At 38.8% G+C, this 27,014-nt stretch overlaps 2 protein-coding genes across 4 annotated transcripts in view; one reads left to right on the top strand and one right to left on the bottom strand.

Moving 5' to 3' along the window:
• The window catches only part of LOC134483923 (glyceraldehyde-3-phosphate dehydrogenase-like), a 470,368-nt gene that overhangs the window by 315,515 nt on the left and 127,839 nt on the right, over window positions 1-27,014 (top strand). The window lies entirely within an intron of this gene.
• Window positions 1-27,014, bottom strand: part of Rfx6 (regulatory factor X, 6) — a 53,478-nt gene that overhangs the window by 3,454 nt on the left and 23,010 nt on the right. For both annotated transcript variants that reach the window (NM_001414918.1, XM_063279068.1), the window contains 12 exons: window positions 18,334-18,441; window positions 15,254-15,331; window positions 15,050-15,163; window positions 13,352-13,401; window positions 11,467-11,626; window positions 9,134-9,278; window positions 7,292-7,401; window positions 5,777-5,894; window positions 4,277-4,399; window positions 3,244-3,450; window positions 1,295-1,807; window positions 293-505 (listed from right to left, as the gene is read on the bottom strand). In NM_001414918.1, coding sequence (NP_001401847.1) covers window positions 293-505; window positions 1,295-1,807; window positions 3,244-3,450; window positions 4,277-4,399; window positions 5,777-5,894; window positions 7,292-7,401; window positions 9,134-9,278; window positions 11,467-11,626; window positions 13,352-13,401; window positions 15,050-15,163; window positions 15,254-15,331; window positions 18,334-18,441 — 1,939 coding nt within the window. The remainder of the gene's footprint in view (window positions 1-292; window positions 506-1,294; window positions 1,808-3,243; window positions 3,451-4,276; window positions 4,400-5,776; window positions 5,895-7,291; window positions 7,402-9,133; window positions 9,279-11,466; window positions 11,627-13,351; window positions 13,402-15,049; window positions 15,164-15,253; window positions 15,332-18,333; window positions 18,442-27,014) is intronic.

Genomic DNA, 27,014 nt, shown 5'->3' with positions numbered 1-27,014 from the left:
CTTTTTATACATAGTACATATAAGTTGTTATTTCTGGAAGAAATAGCAGATCTTAAAGAAGGTGTGTACTTAATCATTTCAAAGAATGAGAAGTGGAGATGTATTCTTTACTCAAACACAAAAACAAACATAAAATGATGATAAAATCACTTTAGGGCCATGCATGCCTCGTTCACTGAACATCTCCCCACCCCCATCCCCACCCCCCCCCCGACCCCCTAGCCAGGTCATTCTGCATAGCTAAAGCTCATGGCTTCTTACAATGCTTCCAAAGACTAGGAAAACAATTTACCCACTACAGGAGTCCGACATGTGACAGGAGAGGATGTGTGTGCATAAAACAAGTTGCTCTGCTTCCGGCCGCTGTCATCTAAAATGTTAAGTGGATCATGGATGTCACTGTAGGGAGGCAGGGAGCGAACACTGCTGATGACCGAAACGTGTTGGTTCACCATTGATCCGAGCCTATGTGCCTCTGGGTAGTTTATATTGTTTCCATAGTACCCTAGAATGGAACAAGTTGAAAATGTTCTATTTGCTCTCTGCTGAATCACCCCAGGAAAGGAAAAAGAAACATCATCGCTGGGTAAAAATATTAAATAGTCAGGATGATTTCTATTAGCTCGAGACTTGAACTCACGCCTTATTTTATAGCATGGTTTACTATAGTAGTTTTTAGATAAAAGGTAACTGGCATATTCTTCATTTTGAAACTGACTATACGTTTTTCATATTTTCTATAACTAAATTTATAAAGCATATCTATGAAGAAAGGTATAAGTACTGCTTTAAACCGCAATATTTCTCAAACAGAATTTCTCCCCACAAAGCCATGTTCATGGAAAAATTCAGGACTACACTTAGGAGAAGGTCTTTTTAAAAGTTTAATAAATCCAATGTCTTTCGATCTCCTTAACTTCAGGGTTACTTTTTTTTTGCTTTCTTTTATTTTTACAGAATTAAATAATAGTGGTTTTAGAACCAATCTTTGAAATATACTATTAATTCTCTGAAAGACATAATCTCTATTGAAAAAAATTTTTTTCAAAGGACAGATTCTTTTTTAATGTATCTAGCATAAGGTTTGACTGTTTAAAAATCAGGTATAAAAAAACCTTTAATAAAACCACAAGAATTAAGGAATGTGTTGGGGTATGGCTCTACAGCAGCTAAGATTCTGGGATATTTTACATTTTTTACTGTATATTATGAAGCTCAGCAGGTGACACTCAACGTCAGATTTTTGCTTTGCTGCCTTCTCAAGAGCCAAAAACCCACTTTAGAGGTTACGTACCATTAGGAGAATTAGAAGGTAAGGCTGCTCCTTGGCAGCTGCCAGTTCCTGCGTTACTGAGGAAATTGAAGCTCCCTGTGTTCAAAAACTGCATGTTGTGTGACTCTTGGGTTGCGGGGGATGGCCCATAACCGGAAGGCGGCCTGGAATTATACGGAGACCCAGCACAGCTGCCCCCGAAGAAGTCTCTAGAAAGCTGCTGTTCCGTCCAAGCCATGCATCGCCCGTTCTCTGCACGGTGAGCATAGAGACTTGACGCAGGGTGAGACTGTGCCCTAAACACAGTCTGATAGTTAGAGTTGGTCCCGTAAAAGTCGTGGTTGGCTGGAGGGAGGGTAGGATAAATCGGTTCTGCGTACGTCGGACAGTGCGTTGGAGCTGAGAGAGCTGTGCCCACGCTCGAGGGTCTGCCCGCCATTGGCCCTTGGTTAATAACACTTCCTCTGCTTGCTATGGCTGGAGAAATAGGTGGCGTCATCAGATGGCCAGTACTTTGTGAGAGCTCTATTTGACCTGGAAAAGAGAGTGAGACCATCCTATGAGTAACACAGTAAGACAGGGGATCATGTCTTTTAAAGTATTCGAATGATTTATTAATGCACCCTTTGTTAAAACTAAGCGACCCCTCCCTTGTATAAATAACTGGCGAATATATGTGCACACAAGTTTACAACACAGCTATTTCACAGCAGTGGTAATCTGGAGTTCATAATAGGAAAAGCCGGGGTTGTTTCAGTTTCCCTCAGGGGTTGGGGGACATTGAGGAGGATGGGGAAGAGCTGGGAGAGGAGAGGGGCTATAAAGAGGGGGAAGCACGTGATCAAAATATATTGTGTAAACTATTTTAATAAATAATAACTCACAAGTAGGAAGGGAAATGTACTATGAGGCCGACACTGTACCATAACAAACAAACGATCACAGTGCCGTCGTTTCACAGTCAGCTGAACACAGCACACAAACACCACTGGTGAGCACGGATTCACTCGCGTCTTCCACGCCCTGGGCCTATGGCTTTCAACTGGGATAATCAGGCCGCAGCATTGTGTGTCTGCTTTTGTTTTAACCTTCTGTGTGCCCAACAAATTAATCTATAAAATGAGACTGTGGTAACAGTCCAGTAGCCAACACTATATTCGAAATATTCTCTGACCTCTTGTTCAAACTACTGGAGATTTATTTTGCTGCAAAGCATAAAATTACCACATCATTATTCTAAAGTGGCTGGAAGAGAAATTGCACTGAAGCCAAAGTCAAATACGAAACCCATTCTCTAAAGTTTCTTTCTTGTTATTTTGTTTGTTTTACCTGCATGTACATCTGGCTACTCCATGCATGCCTGATGCTGGAGGAGGAGGAGGAGGAGGAGGAGGAGGAGGAGGAGGAGGAGGAGGAGGAGGAGGAGGAGGAGGAGGAGGAGGAGGAGGAGGAGGAGGCTCCATGTGAGTGCTGGGAATCAAACCCAGGTCCTTTGTAAGACGTGCTTTTAACCACTAAGCCAATGCTGTGCCCAGCAACAGTTTTTACCGCTGTCCAACCCAGCCTGGTTTGAACTCATGACCTTCTTAGCTCAGTCTCCTGAGTGCTGGGCTTACAGATCTGTGCCACCATGCCTGGAAAGCTGTCCACATTTTATCTTATAGGTATCTTAGGGATTTTATGCATAGCTAAGATACGTTTTATTCTGTTAAATGAAGAGACCTAGTCATATTTGAAATGAGCTGCCATCCATCTGTGTGTGTGATAACCATTTGTAATGGTATAAATATGAGTGATAAAGGCAAAAATCATGAATATAAACCCATAAGTTTAAAATATTTTTTAGTCAGCTAAAATATTTTTCTCCGTGGCATTCCTGGAAGTTAGCAGTGTTGAGAGAAATGAGGGGGTGGGTCTTCTGTGAAGTACTGAAAGTGTGTGAAGGCGCTCTCGGTCGCTCCCCCACATACCTGAGAGAGGCATGGTCTCAGTGCTCTCCGCTGGGAATGAGTGCAGAGCATGGGGTACGGCCAGAGGCTGGCTGGAAGGCAGGGGAACATAGGCGGTCTCCTCGTGGCTTTCATTCTTCACAGGGTCACTGGAAAGTGAGCTGCCCTTATTTCGGTTGGCCAGAAAGCATGAGCTCGGGGAAGCTGTGAAGGCAGCTTTACTCGCCTCTGGAAAGATTATTTTAAAGTGACACAGACGAGATTACAAAACACTCCTTGTTGACAAGCCCAAGCAAAAGACACTGAACGTGGCTCCTGGTTGAGTAATGAATCTGGGAACCCCTGCATCATGTTTTCCATAGGAAACAGGCTGGAGGCTTTGATGGTTAGTGATGGTGCTGGGTTTATTAGTTCAGGATTTGTGGGGAGGTATATCTCTGAAGAGCAGTGAACAATCCACTCTGGGATAAACAGTCTTCGGAATGCAGGCTTCTAACCAGAAATGGGCTAGCTTCTTTTTCACTAGACTCTTGTATTTCTTTCTTTTTAATATTTTATTTATTTAATGTATATGAGTACATTGTAGCTGTCTTGAGATACACCAGAATCTGTTACAGATGGTTGTGAGCCACCATGTGGTTGCTGGGATTTGAACTCAGGACCTCTGGAAGAGCAGTCGGTGCTCTTAACCGCTGAGCCATCCCTCCAGCCCGACTCTTGTATTGTATTTCTACATATGTTGCCTTGAGTTAGAATGATTTGTGGAAAGAGTATGGCAGACTTCTCTTTAACTTCATTGAAATTAAAGAACATAGGTTCTTTAAGAAATTAAGAACATACGTTATATAAATTTCGAGTTTCCATTGAGGAACCTTTACTGCTGTGTCTAAATGGAGGGGAGAGGGCGCTCCCCATCAGTATTCAGACATGATACTAATGGTCCTGAGCGAGGAGGAAAACTGAGACTTCTATGAAGTCCACTGTGTACCTGCAGTTCCTTAAGCTTAGACCTAAACAAAGAGATACAAAAAGTATTTACGGCCATTTCACTTACCCGAGTTCTTCATATACTTGTCCAATAAATTCTGTAGCTCCTGTTCTTTGTCATTGTTAAATTGAGTCTCCATAGCCAGGAGAATGTATTCATCCAGAAGCATCCGGATCAAATGGAGAGAACCTAGTTCATAGAAGAGGGGGCACGTACAGGAGAAAAGAGGGGAGGGAGAAAGGAAAGGAAAAGGAAGAAACCTTATCTTTGTGACCATCTCACCTCACTTTACGAGGAACAACTGAGATAAACAAACACGTGTTGGACTTTCAATGACCTGCTAAGACCAACATGCTTAACTTGGGTCTCTAATCTTTCTGTGTACCTCCTGCCCAGCTCCCTGTGTGCACTGTCCTGCCGGCCCTTGGGCCACTAATTACATCAAAGGGAAATTCGGATGAAAGTGAGACAGGCTTTATGCTTTAAGAGGGCACACAGCAGGGCATGATAAGCTCTAAGCAGGGGAGAATGAGCTCTCTTCTGCTTGATTCCTATTTACTTTGTACTAAATAATTAGACAGCAGCCAACACTGTCTGAAAGTTTTATCAAATAAGGTGTCTCTCTAGCCTGAACCATATTTGATTTAAAAATAAAAGCAAATGAGTCATTTTCCTATGAAAGGTGAACTGGAAAGTCTAACCTTCTTTGACCCGTTCAATGGATTTCCCAACGAAAGTCTTTTTTTCATGCTAAAGTTGGGCTTGGATGCTCTGAATTTTTAGAGACTTGAAACATAAGAACAGCTATTCTAATTATTAAATTATAAAAATTTAAAACTAAGTTTAATAATTCATTTCTTGTTGACCTTTCAGCCCATTGTTCGACTTTAATTCGATTGAACACTAAATAAAAACTGAGTTGACACTAATACTTGCATAGTACTATGGAAAATTCTTAAAATGTAATTTGATATCTATAGGGTTGGTATTGTAATTCAATATTAGCAAGTTCAAAATGTTCAGGGCAAAGTAGATATGCAATTTTTGCAAAAGTGAAATTAGTCCAATTTACTTTGTTTAGAGATCAGGCAAGACAGTTCAGAAACTGTGCCTGTGCCTTCCAAGTTGCACATTGGTTCCTCAAGCTTAGCTATCTGGGTACCCTGGAGAGATGTACATGATGGCCACGCTATACCTAGAACAGTTCCTCAGGAGACTGTCTCAACTACTGGCTTTTATTTGCTTGTTTTATACAGAAAAATCTAGGCAAGCACTTCTACTCGTGTTTTCTGTAAACTTTTCATATGCATCATCTCTTCAAACACTTGTGCTCTGTGTACGGAACACTCCTCAGACTGGTTTTAGGTAACGCCTCAACCACAGAAACGGTGTTAATGCTACCGGAAGTCTGATGCCCAAAGGTAGCTCATAACTACCGTTCTCAATGTGGCTGGTACCCAGATACATTTTGAGAAGGAACGAGTGAGTAGTAAGCGGCTCAAAGTGGACAACGAGGGAATGAATGAAGTCACTGAGAAATCAGTCATTGTAAAGCACACTGGATACCAAAACTCGATGCGTTGTTCAAGGTCAGATTATGCATTACGCGGGCACCAAAAAAGCTCCATTTGAGCAGGAAGTCTTGAGCTCTCTTCTTCAGAGATCTTCCGTTCTGTTTGCTCATCTAAAATTAAAAGATGAATGAAACGGAAGCTGTGAAATCTGTCTTCTCACTGCACATGCGCCCTGATCAGGTGACGAGGTAGAGAAGCTGACACGCAGATAGATGGTATCACTTCATACTTACTTCATCAAATAAAGTGATTTGTCCGGGGATTTTTTTTAACTTCAGCCTGTGGTTGTGTTCATTCTAATTTGTACTGCATCTCTATTCCTTATACCTTAAAATTAGACTTTAAGTTGAAATAATTTACAGGCTGTTTTATCTTCTTTTTTTTTTTAAATAATGCTTTAAGAAAGACAGAAAGTAAGGTATGAAGCGAGGGTGGTTCTTTTCTGTAAATGATTAACTGGCTTCCCTGCCCTGAGAGTCTGTTTTCCTTCCAGAACAAAAAGTCCCCAGACTATAACCAGTTTCCTTGATATGGAGCGGCTTGGGCCAGCCAGTGAGGGGCATATTTGTTCTCAATGCCTCTCTTCATGATGGATGACTTGAAGGTTAACTGAAAGAGTTGAAGAAACCAAATAGAAAACCTAAAATTGTGACCTTGCAGAATCAGAATTTCTAATGCGCAAGATCACAGTTCCAGTCAGTCTTAAGGCAATTTGCTCTTTTGGAAAGACTCAAATCTTTTCAGTTTCTAAGTTTATTTTTAACCTAAATTCTCTCATACAGGTGTAACTTTAAACATTGATACAGGAAACAACAGCATCCAGTAGCCTTAGATTAAGGAAAAGAAAACAGCCTTATGTCTAGTGCTTTCAAACCAGTCATATTCCCAATTTTGATGTTTTGGTCATTCAATTTTATATGGTCTCAAAATCTTTACAAAGCATATTAAAATTTTCAAATTAACGTATATGCTATTAAATATCATTATGGCATTGTTAAACAAAGTATATTATTGCTACAGTCGAGTTCCCTGTAATCCTTCCAAGTCTCCTACCTCTTTTTCTCACTTGTCCTTTTCCCACTTCGTTCTTTCCATCCCCTGTTTTCACCCACTTCATGGCCTCCTTTCTTGGCTTTCTGGACAGTTATATGTGATGCATATGCATTTTCAGGCCCAAGCTCATGTATGAAGAAGAACACATGGAATTGCTTTTTTGACCTTGGATTGCCTCACTTAATACCATGCCTTCCAAATCCACCCATTTTACAACAAATTTCATTTTCCTTTACAGATGGAAAAAAATTCCACTCTCTATATGTACCACATTTTTACTACCTATTCATTTCTCAATGGCCATCTAGGTCGGCCCCATTTTCTTGCTATCACAGATACACAAAACATGGTTTAAAATGCACTGTCTGAACCTTTCCACAGCCGTCAAAAGATTACATCCAGGTTAACACTTTTCTCTTAAAAGTATTTTCTGAATTGTTCATAAAAATAATACCTTAATAACTCTCTGTTCTACCACAGTATCCAACCATTCAATAAAAGCTTCCACTGTCGCATTCTTCTTAAGGAGATCCTTCAGCTCTTGGAACACAGTGATAGAGTCATCTACCGTGTCAAAAACAAGAGGAGGAGGAGGGGGAGGAGGAGGAAGAGGAGAAGGAGGAGGAGGGGAAGAAGTGGGAGGAGAGGGAGGAGGGATTGGAGGAGGAAGAAGGGGAGGTAAAGAGAAGGGAGAAAAGGAGGAGAAGGGGAGGAAGAGGTGGTAGAGAGAACAGTAGAGTCGTTGGGAAAAGGAAGGGTGTCAGCGTGAGTGGGAAAGAGAAGAGCAGTTAATCAGGGGAAATACTAACAACAAACATCATATACATATGTGAAAATCTTATGGTAAACCTTGCTATTACGAACAATCAGCAGTTGGTAATTAAAAATTAAAATATTTTCCAACCACTCTGAACCCAAGGTACAACCTTGAGCTTTAAAACATTAGTGACTCTATGACATAAAAGGGGAAATGGAGATGGATAAGTGTGTGGAATTAGTTAATGTTTTATCCTGATAGTGGTAACAAAAATACTTAATATAATAATCAGGGTACTTGTCTTGGGATAGGGATATAGGAAATATAGGCTTATACTTTAAATATGCACATTTGACATGTTTTTGATGGGGGTAATTAATATAATGAATATTTCTTTTTAATTCAGTACTTTCATTTGAAGAAAGTAACTCATTAGATGAGGCAAAGCTAATGAGGTTCGTTGGTTTTCTGCTTCTGAAAGACTCTTTATCTTCTACAGATTAAGTTCAGCACTGAAGAACTGAGCTATTTATATAGATAGAGACCTTAATAAAATTTAAGGGGACAGACTAGGATTATCACTGAAGAGTTTGAGGTCTTCTAAGCCACGAGATGTAACATAGCATTTCTCCCAATAGAAATGAGGCTTGATGCTGAACTCCAAGAACGAGTCGTTGCCTGAGCCAGGAGAGGGCATTTCTGTCAGGCGGCAGAACGGGATGGGAAAACAGTCTGCTGCTGCCCCTTGATATTGACTATAGCTACATAGTCACACACGTGGGCTGTGCTAACTGCCAAGCAGCCTAATTCTGAATCAAATCTCTGCTTTTAATAGCATTGTATTGACACACAGTCTTCATATGTTTCACATGCTGTACAATGACAGAAACATGGAATACATGCAAATGTGTTCATATGATATAACAGTGGAAAATTTTTCAGAAAACTCAAAGCTGTTCCTATTGCTTCTGGGTTAATGTGGTTATTTCTAGACAGTGAAATAATCAGTTATTTTTCTTTTCTTCAATATTTCCCACAGTAAGTATACCCTTTCGAAGAGAACATTTTTTTAAATTAAAAATGATTCTGAAAGAGTTTCTTCAATAACTGTGATTTTGCTGTCAGAGACCTTCAGTATCAGCTAGCGCAGTGGTTCTCAACCTTTCTAATACGGTGGCCCTTTAGTACAGCTTTTTATGTTGCAATGACCCCCCCAACCATAAAATTATTTTCATTGCTACTTCATAGCTATAATTTGTTATTGATATGAATTGTAGAGTAAATCTCTGATATGCAGGATAGCCGAGATGCGACCCTGTGAAAAGGTCACAAAAGGGGTCACAGCCTACCTGCAGGTTGAGAACCTCTGATCTAGAGACACTTTTGGTTGTCACAACTTTTCTCCTAGCACCTAGTACAGAGACGAATGATGCCCTTAAATACCCTACAATGCTTCGCGTAATCTCCCAGTTCCGTTACCTACCAAGAGGTCAGGAGGGTCAAAGTTAGGAGATTCTATTGTTGGCTAAGCAGACTCACATTCACTGTAGATGTCGGATTCTGTGTCTGTGCTGTTGGATATGGTAAGAAGAGCCTGAGATCCAATACTATTTAAGTCAACCTTTTCAATATCAGATACCATGGCGTTCACCACATGCTGGTCAAAGAGAGCTGGTCTGGCAATCTGCACATAGACAAAAAAGACACTGAACTGTATCCATTATAGTCTACCTTAAAGAAAATTTTAGCTCCGATAAAAATAGTTTCTTGAAGAAAGACAGCCATAAATAACTTCTCTTGAGTGTGTCTGTGCATAAATACATGTTTGTATTTATGTATATGCATGTGTGTGTGTGTGTGTGTGTGTGTGTGTGTGTGTGTGTGTGTAGGTCTGTGGTCTGTATTGGGTGTCTTTCTCAGACTGTCCCCACACTGTTTTTTGAGACAGTGTCTCACTGAACCTGGAACTCACTGATTCAACCAGCCTGGCTGGCCAGAAAGCCCCTGGGATTCATGTCTCTCAGTCTTTGCCACACCAGCTTTCCAGGTATGAACCTGGCTCCTGTGTGGGTGTTGGTCCTCTAGCCTGTGTGACGAATACTTTATTGGCTGAATCATCTCCTCTGTCAAACCTCTTACTCATTTTAAGATAACTGAAACACATGATTGTTTGTGAGACAGATTTGAAATCTCTTTTAAGATTTAGAAAAGGAAAATAATATTTTTGATCCATCATCACAAAGCAAGGAATATTAAAGTGTCTATTTAAAAATAACATTTTAAAGCTGGGTGGTTGTGACCTGTGCCATTAATCTCAGCACTCAGGAGGCAGATAAAGGCTAGCCTGGTCTGTGAAGCAAGTTCCAGGGCAGCCAGGGCTACACACACACACACACACACACACACACACACACACACACACACACACACACATACACACATGGCAAGATATCTGATATGCAACCCTGAAAAACCAAAGCAAACAAACAGAAAAGAAAAAGAAGAAAGAAAAAAGATAGAAAAGAAAAGAAAATGCAACATTTAAAATATGTTATATTTCTTCAGCACCAAAACTAGATAAGATTGATGAAGCGAGAAAATGCATGCGGAAGGGACCGGATATAGATCTCTCCTGAGAGACACATCCAGAGCATGTCCAATACAGAGGTCAATGCTAGCAGCAAACCACTGAACTGAGAACAGGGGTGAATTAGAGGAAGCATTGAAAGAGCTGAAGGGGCTTGTAACCCCCTAAGAAAAACAATGCCAACCAACCAGAGCTTCCAGGGACTGAACCACTACCGAAAGACTATACATGGACTGACCCAGGGCTCCAACTGCATATGTAGCAGAGGATGGTCTTGTTGGGCACCACTGGAAGGGGAAGCCCTTGCTCCTGCCAAGGTTGGACCCCCAGTGCAGGGGAATGTGGGATATATGGGGGGAATACCTGTATGGGGGAGGAGGAAGGGAGGGGATGAGGGCTTATGGACAGGAAACTGGGGAGGGGAATAACATTTGAAATGTAAGTAAAGAAATATATCTAATAAAAAATTTTTTAAAAAAAAGAAAATAGTTATATTCTTATCTGGACCTGTGACTAGGTCTTTGTTGCTTTGTTTTGTTTTGTTTTTATTCGGACACTGAGGCCAACAGTATAACACAGTAATAACTGTATGTGGTACTTTCTGTGTTTGCTGCTCTGTCTGATAGTGACTGTCAGTAGCAGTTTCAAGTGCAGAAGGCATGGAGGGTTGAGAACTTTAAATATCACACAGTCAGGCTAGAGAGATGGCTTGGAGGATAAGGGCACAGATTGCTCTTCCAGAGAGTCTGAGTCTGGTGCCCAGGACCCAATGTCAGTCAGTTTACAACCACCTGTGACTCCATCCCCAAGAGTATCCAATGTGCACATGCTCCCACACAGATGAGAACACACACATCCCATTCAGAAGCTGTATCTAAAAGAGGAACCAGACAGCCTTGCTACTCACAACTTTAACTTGTACCAGACAGCACAATCCTTTTGAGATTTCAATATCGTTATTTTTTTTAATTTTTGAAATAAATTGGAATCACAGAAACTTTGCAAAACTAACGTAGAATTTCAGAATTCTTTCCACCCAGCTTCCTATCACACTATACAGCCTACTATCCACACCGCGTCCTTTCCCAAAACTAGGAGATGAATGTTTCTACTGTGTAGTTAGAAGACGTAGGCCTACAGATTGAATTCTGTGTCTACGCGTCCTCTCAGGTTACCTGTTACATCTAGATCTTGTGCACTGTGCTTCCTTCACATTGTGAGAGACCCTTAATCAGAAGAGTCCTTTTGATTTGGGTGACTCGGGTTCTCAGCTGACCCCCCCTACCTGAGCAAGATGCAAGAAAGATGTCTGTCGCTTCAGAGAAGATACGAATCTTCGCAAAATGGGGATTTTCTTGTCAATGAGGGCTTCTGGCAAGTTTTCCAAAGATGAGACAACCCACTGTTCCCAATTTTTAGCAAAATTTCTTATATCTGCTAATAAGCTGCAAAGAAAATCCTGGGTTAGGTGCTACATTGCTCAAAAAAAATGTACTGAAAATGCACATTTCATTAGTTCGCCTATGCTTCCAAATGCTTGAAGTCGAGGCCAAAACAGAATCAACCTGGGGCTGCTCTATATGATCTTAAATGAAATGCTCAAGTTTCTAAAACTTCTTATCTATTAAATGGGAGTAAGAATGGGTTTCATTTGATTATTTTGAGAATTCTAACAACTCATGGAAAAGACCCTGATTTGAGCCTAGCACAAAGGTAGAAGGCCATAAATACCATATTATGATTCATAGTTATTTTCTGTGAAATACATTTCTTAGAAAGTCTGTCAGCTTTGCCATCCATATTTCAACTCCCTGGATGATATTACCCTGACAATATATTATATTTAGTATCAGTCTTATTAATACATTAGTATCATCTACATTTTATTCGAGAGGTGACCAGAAACATACAGCTTACAGTCAACTTAGATAATTGCGAATGGTGGCAGAAGTGTATGTAAGAGAGTATTTGTCTCATAGCAGCAGTCTGAGTACAGTCGCCGTGGTTTGTATGTGGGCAGTGGTGAGAAGACCGAGGGGAAAGACTAAGCAAAGCTCCTCTAGGTCAAACCGTGGGGTTTAGCTGGCTCTGGGACATTAATAAAGTTTCTCTCTACTTCCAAATTCCCTGCTTGGTAATTTTGGGATTATGATGTCTACTCTTGAAAAATATATCAGCGTTTATTTATCAGTTAATGAAAAAGAATTGAGTGCATGCTGGGAAGGTTTGCCATGGAACTTGAAGAGCTGGACTCACTGCTGTGGAAATGTCCTTGGGGGAAGGGCTATAAGGTTAATATTATGCTTTCAAGTGTGCATAGTCACATGATTAAATATATGATTTAATTCATCTAGGCTACTACTACTGTTTAAGCAGTCACATGACCAGCTGCTAGCCACTAAACTAGTATATCAATTTGACTGTGACACCGAATCCTCGTTTATAAGTAATTGCGAATACAGAGTGGATGTGTACAGTACACTGGGGATAATTAGAGGAAACCATTGACCAAATCATTATTATATAAAGAAAGAAAATAATCCCATGAAATTTCGTCAAAGGCGGATATTTTTATCAAGCAACATGCGTTGGAGCACTCTGTCAAGGCATAGTGTGACTGTTGCCTCTGTTTTAAAAGAACTTACATTATTAGACTGTTTTAAAGAGAAAATTTTGCTCATCTCCCTCCAAAGTTCTATGTTTTCACCCTAGAGAAAAGGCTGCGTGAGAAATCTTCCCATACATTTTAAATAAGTATTTAAAAATCTTTGCTCTTGCTGAAAGGTCATAATTTCACTACACCTGACTGATTACTTCCTGGTTGTGCAGAATAAGTTAGTCATAAACATATAGTAATTAAGGATTCTCCCACTGGCTATCTCACGAGGCCGCCATCTAATCTCTGCTGAAGAAATCCAGAAGGCACTGGAGGTTGACCATGACCATGGAGGTCAACACTAAAGGGACTTTAGATTTTGCTTTTACCCATTTTATTCACTGATGCTCAAATACAAAGCCCATGACACACTCCTTCCAGGTGAGAGAAAGCTACAAAAAAAATGTATTCTTGATAAAAGGAGGAGTTCCAAGCCAATGGTTTGCATCAACAGTGTATGAGGTGAAACCATCGTTCTTACGGGGGACTGTCCTGCTTCGTTAGCTGAACATACCTTTCAGGCATTTCTTGCATGGTTGCAGGAATGAGGACATCTGTAAGAACCTTAACCAAAGCAAAACAGGGTTAACATAAAACTTTAGAAATGATTGTGATTGGCGTTCTGGGAGAACAAGCTTTGTGCTTCACCATCCAGGCAGAGTTGGGAACTGAACCAGGGCCTCCAGTATGCTAGGACAGCACTCTGCTGAATGAACTGCATCCTTAACACCAGAAATGATTATTTCCAATGCCAGGGACAGACACTATTTGTCGATTATTTCTACTTCTTTCCCTCCTAGAGAGTAACATGATTCCACATGATTCCTTTCTGAATGTTAGCTTTTTTTTTTTTTTCTCCAAACCGAGTGTGAGTCGTCTGTGAGCACTTGAGACAGTAAATCAACACCCCTGGCGTGAACTGCCCATGCTAATTAGCCTTGCTAATCACACAGTTTTCTGGACTAGACATCGGATACTTTCTATGAGTGAATGAAGACCTCACAGATGCTCAGTTTACAGTTATATTTTCTGTGCCCTCTGCTTCTCTCTGGCTCTATTTATGAGGAAGAGAACTAAATGTACCTAGTGATACTTAAAATCAGGACATTGATGCACTAGACTAAAATAAAAAAAATAATCCGTGTGTGGGGTGGACGTGAAAGCCGTTTCTCAGAAGACCTGAGTGGTAGCCCCAATATTGTTGCTGTGATGGTAACAGCCGTGTACCTGAGCCCAGGTCTTTCCTGTGTTCATTCAGAACTACCTCTCACCTCCTAACAACTGCTTTTGGTAAGTGGTAAGAACTACAGACAATCACATTTAGTGCAAACTGAACCTTTCTTTGTAAATACTGGCCTTTATTCAATTATAGCAAAAACAAAACTCGACAGTCCTTGCTCTCCCTTGTCATTCAGTGTGAGCTCGAAGGCAGAAATACCCTGCACTTAGCTCTGCGTTCTCTCTCACTCTGTTGCTACTGAACAGGGGAAGAAAGCATGATCCCTCGTTTCTCACTCTCCAGTCAAGCGGTCAGACGCTTGCAACGTTGCCTCTGAATGATGTAGCTGGTTGCTTCCTCTAGCTTTCTGCAAAGCTGAGAATGCAGAAACAGCTAATTTGCCCAACCGGTTTGAGCTTTCTCGCCAACTCAGATGATGGTTTCTAACTATACTTTCCTTGTGACAATTTAGCAGGTAAATGCATGCTCATTTAAAGTGCCCAAATTGCATTATCATTCTACCCTTCTGTCTGGGCCTTCTGACTGCTCAGCTGAGGAAGATACTCTCCCCATTCCCACTAAATGTTTGCCTGGGCCAACCTGGTCCTCTTCTCCAGGATCACTTCTTGTAACCATCTTAAAGACATCTATAGACTCGTATTAGGTTAAGTACAGAATTGAGTATTAATGTACATAAACTAGAAGTTTTAAAGTTGTTAATTCTGAGGGTGTCTAATTCTGCTATTCCCTGAGAAATTAGATGTCATATTATATAAATCTGAATAGACCTCACAGAGACAACAAGGATTAATGAATTTTTTTTCACATATTAGCTACCATGTCTTATTTTAGATAATTCTTAGCTGTAAACAGAAATTGGGCTGGTTTTGTTTACTATAAGGTTTTTTAAGTAATTATAAATAAGTTACAAGCATTAAGAGTGTTATTTAAATATATAAATTATTTATGCCTAAGACACCCCAGAAGGCTTACCTTATACAGAATTGAGTCACAAACACAGAAAATGTCAATGATTACAGGATTTTCAAGCAGGGGAAGGAGGTGGTCTGGCATTCCTTGCCAAAAGTGCAGTAGGAAATGCTGGATCTGGTTGTAGAGCAAAGAGCACAATGAACTTCTCAGGAACAGGATGCGAAGGTCTAGGTAATGTCGTAGAGAGGCACGCAGTTGACTCACCTCCTCAAAGTTCCCATTGATGGCGTTGTCGAGTATGCACTGGCAGTGAGTCTTATACATCATTATGAGAGTGTCAACCTGTGTCACGGAAGAAAGAGCTTGACCAAAGAGTCTCCTGGTGTTTGCTATCTGATCAACCCACACTTTAAAGCTCCTGTTGTATACCAGGCAGAGGACCTGGTGCAGAGGTCAAACCATTGTCTCAAGGACCTTGCTCCCCAGTGAAGGAAAAGACAAGGAAACTGGTGATCTAACACCTTATGACTTGATAGGATGCTCTTTGGTTGTAATAAGAACATTTTAAAATCTAGTAGCAAGGGAACTAAAGCAACGTCTTAATTTTCTGTACAAGAAAAAATATGTTTTATTTGGAAATGAATATAAGATATTAGCATGCATCATTTTCATGGTTGTCGTTTTGGAGACCAGGTTTCTCTATGTAGCCCTGGCCAACCTGGAGTTCACTCTATTGACCAAGGTGGCCTCAGACTCAGAGATCTGCCTGCTTCTTCCAGGCAAGTGCTAGAATTAAAGATGTCCTACCACATAACTGGCCTAAAATACATCAACTCTTGGCTTCTGGGAGCAATGTGGTGTAGTGGTTTCAGGTTTTGGGTCAGCAGTCACCTTGTGAGTTCTAAATGAATTAACATATACTAAGTGATTAGTAGACATTAAAAAAGATGAACCCTTTGAATCACAGCAGCAGCATCTACCGTGGTGTAGTCATTGCCTGGCCTAACATTTTCCATTTCCCCCCTTATTCTGGGGACAGCATCTGTCTTTGTGGTCTAGTTTGCCACTACATAATGATGACATACAAACTATCAGTCTCTTTCCAAGGAATTAGGCTGACTTAGGATATCTCCAGCTGGCTGCTTTCATCAAAATAAATGAAACTTGTTCTACACTTTAGGCAAAGTTATTATTTTTAGATAGATCACCAAAGCAAACCTTTAATATGGGACTAAGGACAGCAAAAAAGACGGGAAGGAGGTTATAACACTATCAAAACGTAATGTTTTGATACTGTTACAGAATTTGAAGGGGACCAGTAGGATGAGGGAATGGGAAAACGTGTAGGGAAATTGGGAAAAATATAATCAAAGTAAGTTATATACATGTATTAAAATTCAATTGATTATTTTATTCAATTAACATAAAGTAATAAAAAGTAACCCTTTGAGCATCAAAATCTACTGACATAAGTATAAAACTCTAGTTCACAAGTTACTATATATACTTTTTCAAATCTGCCACTTTATACACAGTTCTTCAGAAACTTTAGATCCTACCATTAGTATTTCTTCTGCTTATTTGACATTTGCAGGCCTTATGACATTAAACTTTAATTGTAGTATACTCGTGTTCTTCAGAAACACTATTTGATTTGATTTTCTGAGAATAGATACCATTTTAGAGAGTGCCAGAGAGAGGCAAGGCTCAGCTCAACTGCAGACAGTGAACATGGAGGGGAGTTGACCACCACCTTGAGTGCGGACAGCAGGATGACAGAGCAGCCCTTGCCCCAACTCTTGGCACAGTTATTTACTGACATTGGCTTCACGTTAAGCATGTCCCAGTCTCTCTGCCTTAGTGAAAAGGGTGCTTCAAGTCCTTTGCTTTAGATCCAAACTCTTTCCAAGAGCCAATTGGCCACCTGTGGATCCTGGAAACTGTAGGAAGGTAAAGGGGCTAAGTTGTCCTCAGGAAAACTGGTGTCAGTCCCTGGACTCATATAAAAACATCCAGGGGGAATGAACTTAGAAGCGAGGGCTCTCACAATCATCTCTGCTACCTGAGTGAGAAATGATCTGTCAGTGTGAAAGGTGAGAATTCCTTGGAGACAGGTAGAGAATCGAAAGGAAACCATTGGTTCATGTTCCTCACCATTCTATTTTTCTTTGTCACTTTTCTCCCTTTCTGTCTCTCACCAGACAGATTTACGCAGTAAACATCTTCATGGCATGTATTCATGCAAACAACCCCCTCCACAGAGGTTAGCCAATACCTCCAAGAAGGGAAGACCCATTGATTTCCACCACTCTCCCCACAAGCTGCCACATGTTAACATTTACTGGCAATTTCTCTAGTATGAAGTCACTATAACTATGAAGAAAACAGTATGTTAACCTTAAGTACTGTAGTTGGAGGACAGAATAGAAGGAAATGGATGTATTCAATGTGAAAATTATCTTCAGTACGTGGCCTATTCTTATCTAGTGAGGTGCATCTGTCATCCAAATGTGTCCTATGGTTACTCTGCACCTCTACTTATGTATCAATAGCTTAAAATTCATTTTTCTATTTTTATTTCCTCTTTCTGCAAAATTGCTAAAATAATTCAGTTTGGTTTACAACGTTCCAGTGTTTGCATCTTAAAATATAAATTGTGTCAAAATCACTTTCACTCGATCTGAGTATAATGAGCTTTACTTGAAGGAAACATATAAAGATTATTAAATTCTGATTCAGTAGTGGTATACGCTAATAAATGACAGTAATTCCCCAACAAATGACTCTAGAAGTGCAGAAATAGAAGGAGGTTTAGTGTGAGACTTTATTAAAGAAGCTTTGGAAATTAATATTGAGGAATATCCAATTAAAATACATCTCCCTTTTGTTATCTTGTATAACACTTACATTTAATTAGTGTTCCCTCTCAGTGCTAGGAACGGGCTATATCCTAGAGAAATACTTGGCAATATTTATTGAAATAACAATTGAATTAATTAAAACCAACCAAAACTATAAAACTTACCATTGAAAAGCAGAATGCAACTCCAGTCACACTCTAGTACTTTTTTTACCCTCTATTTTGAATTTTAAATAAAAATAATCTTTAGCCCTTGGGATCTATTTTACTACCTTCTGATTACGCACTATTATAGACATGGTAAATAATTAATTGGAAAGTGTTTAATCAATGTTAGTAAACATTAGTCTCTCCTATAAATCAATCAATTCTGTATGATAATGCAGATTTCTGATTGCTTCCTGCAAGTGCCATAAGATTCCAAACAAAAGGAGATATGGAGTCAACATATCAGAAAATCAATAGAGACGTGTCGAATTGATACCTTATCCTTAGCAATGCATCCTGGGTACACAAGATGTTGAGCGCTGGGGAATTCTGGAAGAAGGGTTCCTGTTTTTGAGCTGAGTGAGTATTTACGAGTAAAACCACCCTATAATTAAGAGAGGCACAAAAAGAAATGTCAAATTCCAAATTTGGTAATGAAACAGAAATGCACATTGAGAGTTTTGTTTTGAATATTTGTCAGTTCTTACAACTTTTAGAGTAAATTTCATATGTATTAATGGTGTACTTTTAGAAGATCTACACCTGGAATTGCTAAAATTATTTTAGCTACGAAATCAAGGATTGCTGGATCCTAACGCTAATAAATGACAGTAATTCCCCGACAAATGACTCTAGAAGTGCAGAAATAGAAGGAGGTTTAGTGTGAGACTTTATTAAAATTTATTTGCTAATAACATAATCAAGATGCATTTACTAATAATATAATCAAGATGGTGACAAGTAGAACCAGTCGTTCAGTCTCAGGTGGGTTAAGTACTGCTAGGATTTTTACTAGAATCTAAGTCATTTGGTCTCCAAATTATTCATCTGTACTTGTCTCTGTCAGAGTCCCGCACACAGAATTTGGGTGTTTGCCATTCCTTTGCATTTCCAGAAGAAAGCAGTTTTCAGCAAATTAGAAGGAGAACGCAAATACATATTTGTAATGATGCGTAGTGCTGCAGAACTGGCACCTTAGGAAACCTGCATGGGAAGAGAGAGTGCTTTTTTACAACGAACCTGAAGCCTCCTCAAATGTCTCACAGGACAGAACTGATTGCCCCAGCTCCAGAAACAGACTTTAACCAACTTTTCAAGAGCAGTTAATCCTTGGGAGGAAGAAACAGAAAAACTAGGGATTCAAGAACAGCCTCTCCTATACAGAGAGCCTGAGGCAACCTGGACTACCTGAGACACCGTCTCAGAAAACAAAAATAAAAACTGAAAGAAAAAGATTTAAATAAATAGGCTTGCAACCAAAAGTTTGAACTGGAAATAAAATTATAAATGTGGCAAATGATAGGAAGAATGGAATTCATCCTTTCTTCTAGCTTCCCACACTTCTAGGTTTCTCATGTCCCCTTGTTTATCTAAGTCATATTGAATCTGTTTACTAGACTAAGGATTGATTACTGGCCTACATAGGTGGGGCTTTCTCCCTGTCTTATCAGTTCCAGGCTCTCTATGTCCTTCTAGACTTTCATGGTAAAGCAGGAAAAAAGCTGGGAAGACTTTTGAGTCCTTAACAACAAATATTTTAAAGACCACTGGTTGTATAAGGAGACATTCTGTATAAGCATTTAAACTAACTTTATGTTAATACAAAAATCAAATATTCCTAATTGCTATAAATTTTAGCTCTCATCTATATTTTCAAGCATGTGAAGTGTTAAGTAAAAATTTAAACCTAGTCAAGAACTATTATATGAATAATCCTCGTATGCTGTTATACCTACAAGTAGCTCTCAATCCACTCTATTTAATTAGACGTCATCATTCAAGATCTGTTTCAAAAACTTTCTCTGTTTTGGGTTTGCCATATATGAACACTGCCAGTGAACCAACAAAGATACTCTAAGCAAAAAAAAATGCTGACTTATAAAAATAAAGAATTTGGTTTCTAAGAAAAGGCCAAGTTATAGCCTCAGTGTAAAGCCTAACCATCAAAACTTCTAGAAAAAAAAGAACATAAGCATTACTCTGGAAGTTCCTTGGAGTCTATGGAAGTGACCTTAGCTGAGACTCCTAGCAGCTGGGGACTCCAGTGGAGGGTGGGAAACATCGACCCAACCGTAAAACCTTTGACCCAAAATTTGTCTTGCCAACAAGATGCAGAGGGATTAAGACGGAGCAGAGATTGTGGGAATGGCCAACTAATGACTGGCCCAATTTCAGACCTATCCCATTTGAGAGAGCAAATGCCTAACACTATTAGTGATACTCGGCTATGCTTGCAGATACCCTGCTAGCCCAGAAAAACTATCTCCTAAGAGGTTTCATCCAGCAGTAGATGGAAAACAGATGCAAAGACTCACAGCCAAACATCCATCAGTCAGTGCTCAGGGAGTCTTGTGGAAGAGTAGGGAACAGGATTGAACAAGCAGAAGGAGTCAAGGATGCCACAAGAAGACCTACAGAGTCAACTAACCTGGGCCCATGAGAGCTCACAGAGACTGAATCACCAACCAAAGAGCATGCAGGGGCTGGACCTAGGGCTCCTATACATTGTAGCAGACATGCAGCATGGTCTCCATGTGCTTCCCCTAACAACTGGAGCTGAGGTTGTCTCTGACTCGGATCCCTTGGATCCCCTTCCCTTAGCTGGACTGCCTGGTTGGGCCTCAGTTGAAGAGGATGCACCTTGATGTCCCAGGGTAAGGCACTTGAGTGGTTTCCCCTTCTCTGGGAAGAAGAGGGGGTCATGGGGGAGGTACTTGAGAGGGCAGGACTGAGAGGAGAGGACATGGGTAGGGTGCAATCAGGACATTAAATACATAAATAAATAAATAAATAAATGGACTTTCTGAATAGGACTTCATTTGTCAAGGAGTTAAGATCAATGTGGAACATTATAAAATGAAAAAGCATCTATTGTTCTAGGAAACAATTAACCAAGTGAGCTGGAAAGCTCATAGGCAGTGGGGTCAGGAGCTACTGTTGTTTTGCTAAATGGACTTGAGGTGTCTGCCAGTTGTCTTCTAAATAAGTATGCTTTTTTTAAAAAAGATTTTTATTTATTTTATGTATGTGAGTATACTGTAGAGTACACTAGAAGAAGGTTTCGGATCCCATTACACATGGTTGTGAACCACCATGTGGTTGCTGGGAATTGAACTCAGGACCTCTGGAAGAACAGTCGGAGCTCTTAACCACTGAGCCATCTCTCCAGTCCCTAAATAAGTGTGCTTACAGTTATGCTTCTTTCCGCTCTGGTTAGAGAAGAATTTTTGCAGAGAGCAGCAGAATCTACAGAGACTCACGACTGATCAACTTGCAGAAACTAACTGTTCAGTGTTCATCCTGCCCAAGGCTCAGAAAACATGAGAGATACAGAAGAAAGATGCTAAGAGGTAGGGGAAAGAATCAAGTGTTGTGAAATGCTGTCTTCTAGGCATGGCAGACCTGCACATGACTGAGTCTTTCTATATTCCATTATGGTGTTGAGAAGGACTCACGAGGCCCTGTCTTTACCTGAATATTTGTAAATACTATATAGTTGGTGTTATGTATGGTTGGGGCCACAAGTCTCTGCCCCTTTCTACAGCCATATCTATAGGTAATTAGTGGTTTTTAGGAATAAATGAGATATTTTCTTCAGTGGCAAGCCACTAATAAATTGCTCAACACCCTGTAAATAACCTAAGATCCTAAGGAACTCCAATTAAACTCATTGGCTCACTAAAAAATAAGCGCAAAGACACAAAAGTAGACAAACAACTAGAGAAAAAGACAAAGTGCATCATCCGGTATGGAAGAGAGACATCAGAGAATACTAAGGTAAGAATAATTTTCCATTGAATAAGAATCACAAAAGATAAATGTGGAAAGATTAAAGTTATAAAGAGTAGCATATGTTATTAAAACCACTCAATTCCATATTGCTCAAAAAACAAAGTCAAGCATTAATAAAACTGCTTTCTTATAGAAACCAACACAGCTACAAAACTTGTGGCCTATAATCTGCCCTGACTGAAAGATGTGCTAGAGCAATGGGGACACCAAACTTGTGGAAGTACACAGCCAATGTCTGGTTTGACTGAGGCCCACTCTATGAGAAAGAACCCATAACCAACACTGCTTGGGTAACTAAGAACTAGAGACTAGGTAGCCACAAAGACCTAGGACAAAACTAAATACTACTAGTCTGACAAAAAAGTATCAATAAATGACTCCTAATAATATTCTGCTACACTCATAGATCAGTGATGAATTCAGTCAGAGAAGCTTCCTCAGGTAGCAGAGGGCAACAGGTGCAAAGACCCTCAGCTAGACATTATGCAGAGAGACAGAGACAGAGAGAAAAAGAGTCTCTAATGGGAGGTCTCCATCAATTCCCTCCTCTCAGAGTTCAGGAAATCTCATGAAAGAGGAAGTTAAAAGATTGTAAGGCCCAGAGTGGGTAGAGGACACCAGAAGAACAAGGCTATCTGAATTTCAACTACGCAAGGTACAAAAGATCTCACAGAGAGTGAAGAGGCCAGCACAGGGCCTACATGGGCCTACTCCAGCTCCTCTGAGTGTATTTAAGTACAATCATTAGCTTAGTCTTTCTGTGAGACTCTCGACTTAGAGAACAGTGTGTCTCTGACTCTTGTCCCTGCCCTTGGGTCTCTTCTTCCTGTTGGGTTGTAATGTCCAATTTCAGTATGACAGTTTTTACTATATCCTATTATATTTTATTTTGGCATATTTGGTTGTTGTCTCTTGGAAGCCTGTTCTTTTTAAATGAGAGACAGAAAGGGAGTGATTCCAGAGGGAAAGGCAAATAGAAAGGAACTGAGACTAGTAGGATGAGGGGAAACTATAATGATAATATATTGTGTGAGAAAATATTCTATTTTCAATAAAAGGAGATTAAAAATGTTAAAACCTGATTTCTAACAAAAACAATAAAATGTATTTCTTCACCAGGACAATATAATTATGTTTTATTTTATTGCAAGGGATTAAAGGTTTCTGAGAAGTTCTCCACGATTTTGAAATTTAAAAGATGTATTTATAAACCAAAATTTTAAGTCAATGTAAATTCATAAGATTACAAACTAATTATGCTTTCTGCCCTATTTCTGAGCTTTTTAATTGTTGTTCAGCTTGCATTGTGGCTTTGCAAAGCTACATAGGATAGATAATGAATATACTTATCATCCTGACTAAAACATGAGACACTCCCTATGATAAAACAGCCTTTGCAGCCATCCTTATTTAAGCTACCTTTCCTTTCCACTAGAAAAAAAAATCAATGATCTGGGTGTGGCCTAGATCACCACTATTCATACTTTAAACTTTGTTTCCTATAAATAGATTCTGAATCAATATTTATTGTTTAAAATTGGTACCATACATAATGTATCCTACATTGATGTCCTCTATAATCTACTCACTATGGTTTCAAAATTACTCACATTCTAAAGACAGTTCCCTCATTCCCATTAAATCACAATAGATATTTAAATTATTTTCCAGCATTTAGATACAATGATGATAAACAATGTTGAAATGAACATTCTTCTATGTGCCTCTCTGTTCTGTGAGAATTTCTTTAAGAATGCTATTAAATATGGTACCTTTGACTTTATCAGATATTGTCTCTTCTAGTATTCAAGGGTGTTTTTTTTCATATTCCTAACTACAGCATTTCTTCAGACCTTGTGAAAAGTTACTTATAATGGTTCTAATAATTTTGCATTTCCTTTTTCTTTTCTGTTTTTTTTTTTTCAAGACTAGAATTCTTTGTGCAACCCTAGCTGCCCTGGAACACACTCAGTAGATCAGGCAAATCTTAAAATACCAAGTGCTGGCTGTGATCATATGTGTACATCACCAGGTCTGGCTTTCATTTCCCTACAAATATTTGTATTGAGTAATTTTTATTGACAAAGATAGTATCCAAAATATTATTTTTTTCATTTAGTATGAATACTAACCATCCAGAATAGGTGTCTTGAGCATCAATATTTTATAGTAGTTATTCTTGTTATTGTTATTTGAATATATATTATTCTTGGTTATATGTCTTTTTAAAAGATTTTAAATTTTTTATTTAATTATGTGCATGTGTGTGGTTATGTGTAAATGAATGCAGGTGACCGTGGAGACCTGAAAAGGTGTGAGCCACCTGATGTCAATTCTGGGAACCAAGAATTGTGGTCCTCTGGAAGAGCAAGAAATAGTCTTAAACTTTGAGACATCTGGTCAACCTCACTCTGTTACATTTCTAATGTATCACATTTTTTTACACATCATGGAACAGTGCTGCTCAGCAGAACTTCTATGGTGCTAATGTTCTGTAAATTCTATCTAAAATAGTAACCATTCACTGCATATAATTTATAATCAATTGAAATATAGTGTGACTACAAATTTTGATTTTTAGTTTTTTTAATGACATTTTATGATTAGTAGCTACCATATCCCAGAATATATTTATAAATACTATATCTAGAGAAGTCAAAAATCCTAGATGAAAACACAACACTGTTATTTGCTAAATGTACATAGTATTAAAGTAACTCCTAATGACTGATCTCTGTACACATAGATTAGTGTGACTCTCATTATTTATCAGAAAAGTTTCTTTTGTATTAGATAGTTATCAGTATAGAGACCTACAACTGGCCAATGTGCAGAGCATGAAAATCTGTGGAGTACTCAGCTTTCATTAGGACATCTATATCACACCCCTTTTCTTCCAGGCTTAAGGGCCATCCTGATATAGCATGTAGAAAGATTGCAAGTGACAGATGTCATGCACATTGATAGCGAAACAGTATTTGCTAGAAATGATAGTTCCTTTGCACAAATAAACTCACAACTTCTGTGACTGCCAATCAAAGATCCCAGCTTGTGCTGGAGAGGAACCCATAAAGCCCCATCCTAGCTCAGGAGCTATTTGTAATTGGTGGTATCTGGGGGAAGGAGAGTCAGTCTCTGATGGGATGCCGCCTGTCAAAACCTACCCAAGTTTTATTTGAAGAAGAGAAAGTGGAGAACATTTTATCAAAAAACAATCTATGCATGTGTGAAGTTCTCAAACAGTAAAAGAAGAAAAAGCAAGTAAACAAGGAGAACTAACAACAACCAAAACTATAGGTTTGAGATGAAATAAACTACAAAACTACTATCATCATGTCTTTCTCTCTGGCACATGAAGTGTGTAAGAGATCAATATGTTACGATTATTTTAAGATCAATATCAAACATATTAGTAGAAAAGCAAAACAACAGTAACAACAAAAATAACTGTTTTTCTCTTGAGGAAGCATCAAGGCAGGCTTTGTGCAGACAGGAATAATTTGTGGTACCTTTTGCTTTGATAACCCAACTTCCTCTAGCAAGGACTTGAAACAAGTCTTTGAAAAATATCTTCATCCCTTTTTTACTGCAGTCAACCCTAACCACTCAATCTTTATTTATACTAGAGAATTTTTTCAGCTACTGAATCTCTATTGCATTTTTTCTGTTTATAGTTGAGTCCATATCAGATACTCATAAGATTTTGGTATCTATTAGACATGTCCTTTTATGGAGTCTTCTGGTTTATACTTCTCTTAACTATTACTTTCTATATAACCTATATAAAGTTTATAGCTATTTTGATTGATTTCAAAAATTAATTACCATGGAGGTATCTATTAGAATATATATGTATATATATATATAATATCTAGTGGACCTAACCAGTAGTATCTCTTATAATTTTAATTTTGATATATTTATGCTTTTTTAAAATTGTGACTACTCTTTAATACTTCTGCAGGTTCCTGTCATCCAAACGCTATAATTTCCTATATAATTCCCATTCATAGTTTTCTAAGACTGTTTCCACAGTTCTCAACAGAAAATCCATGAGAAATGAAGAAATTATTTGAATTTTCCTACTTCTCCCAGAAAGATATGTAACTAATACGTGTCTTTCAAAAGAGTTCTACATATGGTGGGCACCTAGGGACATTAGGACTGCATTCCCAACCCTGGGAATGGTGCTTGAGGACAGCTGACTTTTCTTTTTTCTTTTTTTTTTTTTTTTGACAAATGTATTTTTATTTAGAATTTAAGATTTTAAAGCACATAATAATTTTTGATTGTTATATAAAGAGATTCAGTGAAGATACATACAATGAGAGACAAACAAACAGACCAAAGATGACTATATGTCCTGTATATGGAGGGAACCACTGTCACTATTTTGTTGTGGATGTGCAGTGCCTTAAATAGCTAGCACATATATTTGTCATAGCCATGAGTTAGCACACATTTTTTTTATTTTTATCACTTAATGCACTCTTAAAACACAACTTTCTTCACACTTATACAATTGTTATTAATGCAAAGGAATATGGTAATACAAAACAGTCTGAGGAACTCTGAAGCAGACCTTTATTATACTGATAAATTTGAACCTCATGTTTTAAACAATAAACTTAATATCAGCCTATTAACAAGTAATGAAAACAGTGAAATATTCACAGTGGCCATGACCTTCCTAAAGCTTCTCCAACCCATTTTTCCCAAGTTGTTCACAGCTGGTGACCTGACAGAGAAATAGAGCGTTAAGGAAGCTACCTCAGCCCACTGTCATAGAGTTTGCAACATACATCTGAATCTGCCTTTCCACTTTCTAGTTTGAATGGAAGATGTGAACCTTCATTCTCATGTCTTAGGATGATGAGTATATGAAATTTTATTATTTATTATACATGTCTTTGCAAAGCTTTAAGCACTTCAGAATGTAAAGGAAAACAAACACTGGACACACAAAAGCTAAACAACAATTAAAATGAAAAAAAAGATGGAGAAGTTATAAACATAGCGGTTTATAAATTTTGATTGTCTTAAATTTTTAATTCATAAATATATGCTTTAAATTCCACACATATATCTAGATACTACCTTGTCCTCTAGAACCTGTAGTATTATAAATATGTAAATTAGTTGCTTTGACCGTGGATTTAAAAAAGC

The sequence above is a fragment of the Rattus norvegicus genome, chromosome 20 (genome assembly GCF_036323735.1).
Source record: "Rattus norvegicus strain BN/NHsdMcwi chromosome 20, GRCr8, whole genome shotgun sequence".
NCBI classification, from domain to species: Eukaryota; Metazoa; Chordata; class Mammalia; order Rodentia; family Muridae; genus Rattus; species Rattus norvegicus.
This window is presented reverse-complemented; position numbering and strand designations above follow the sequence as displayed.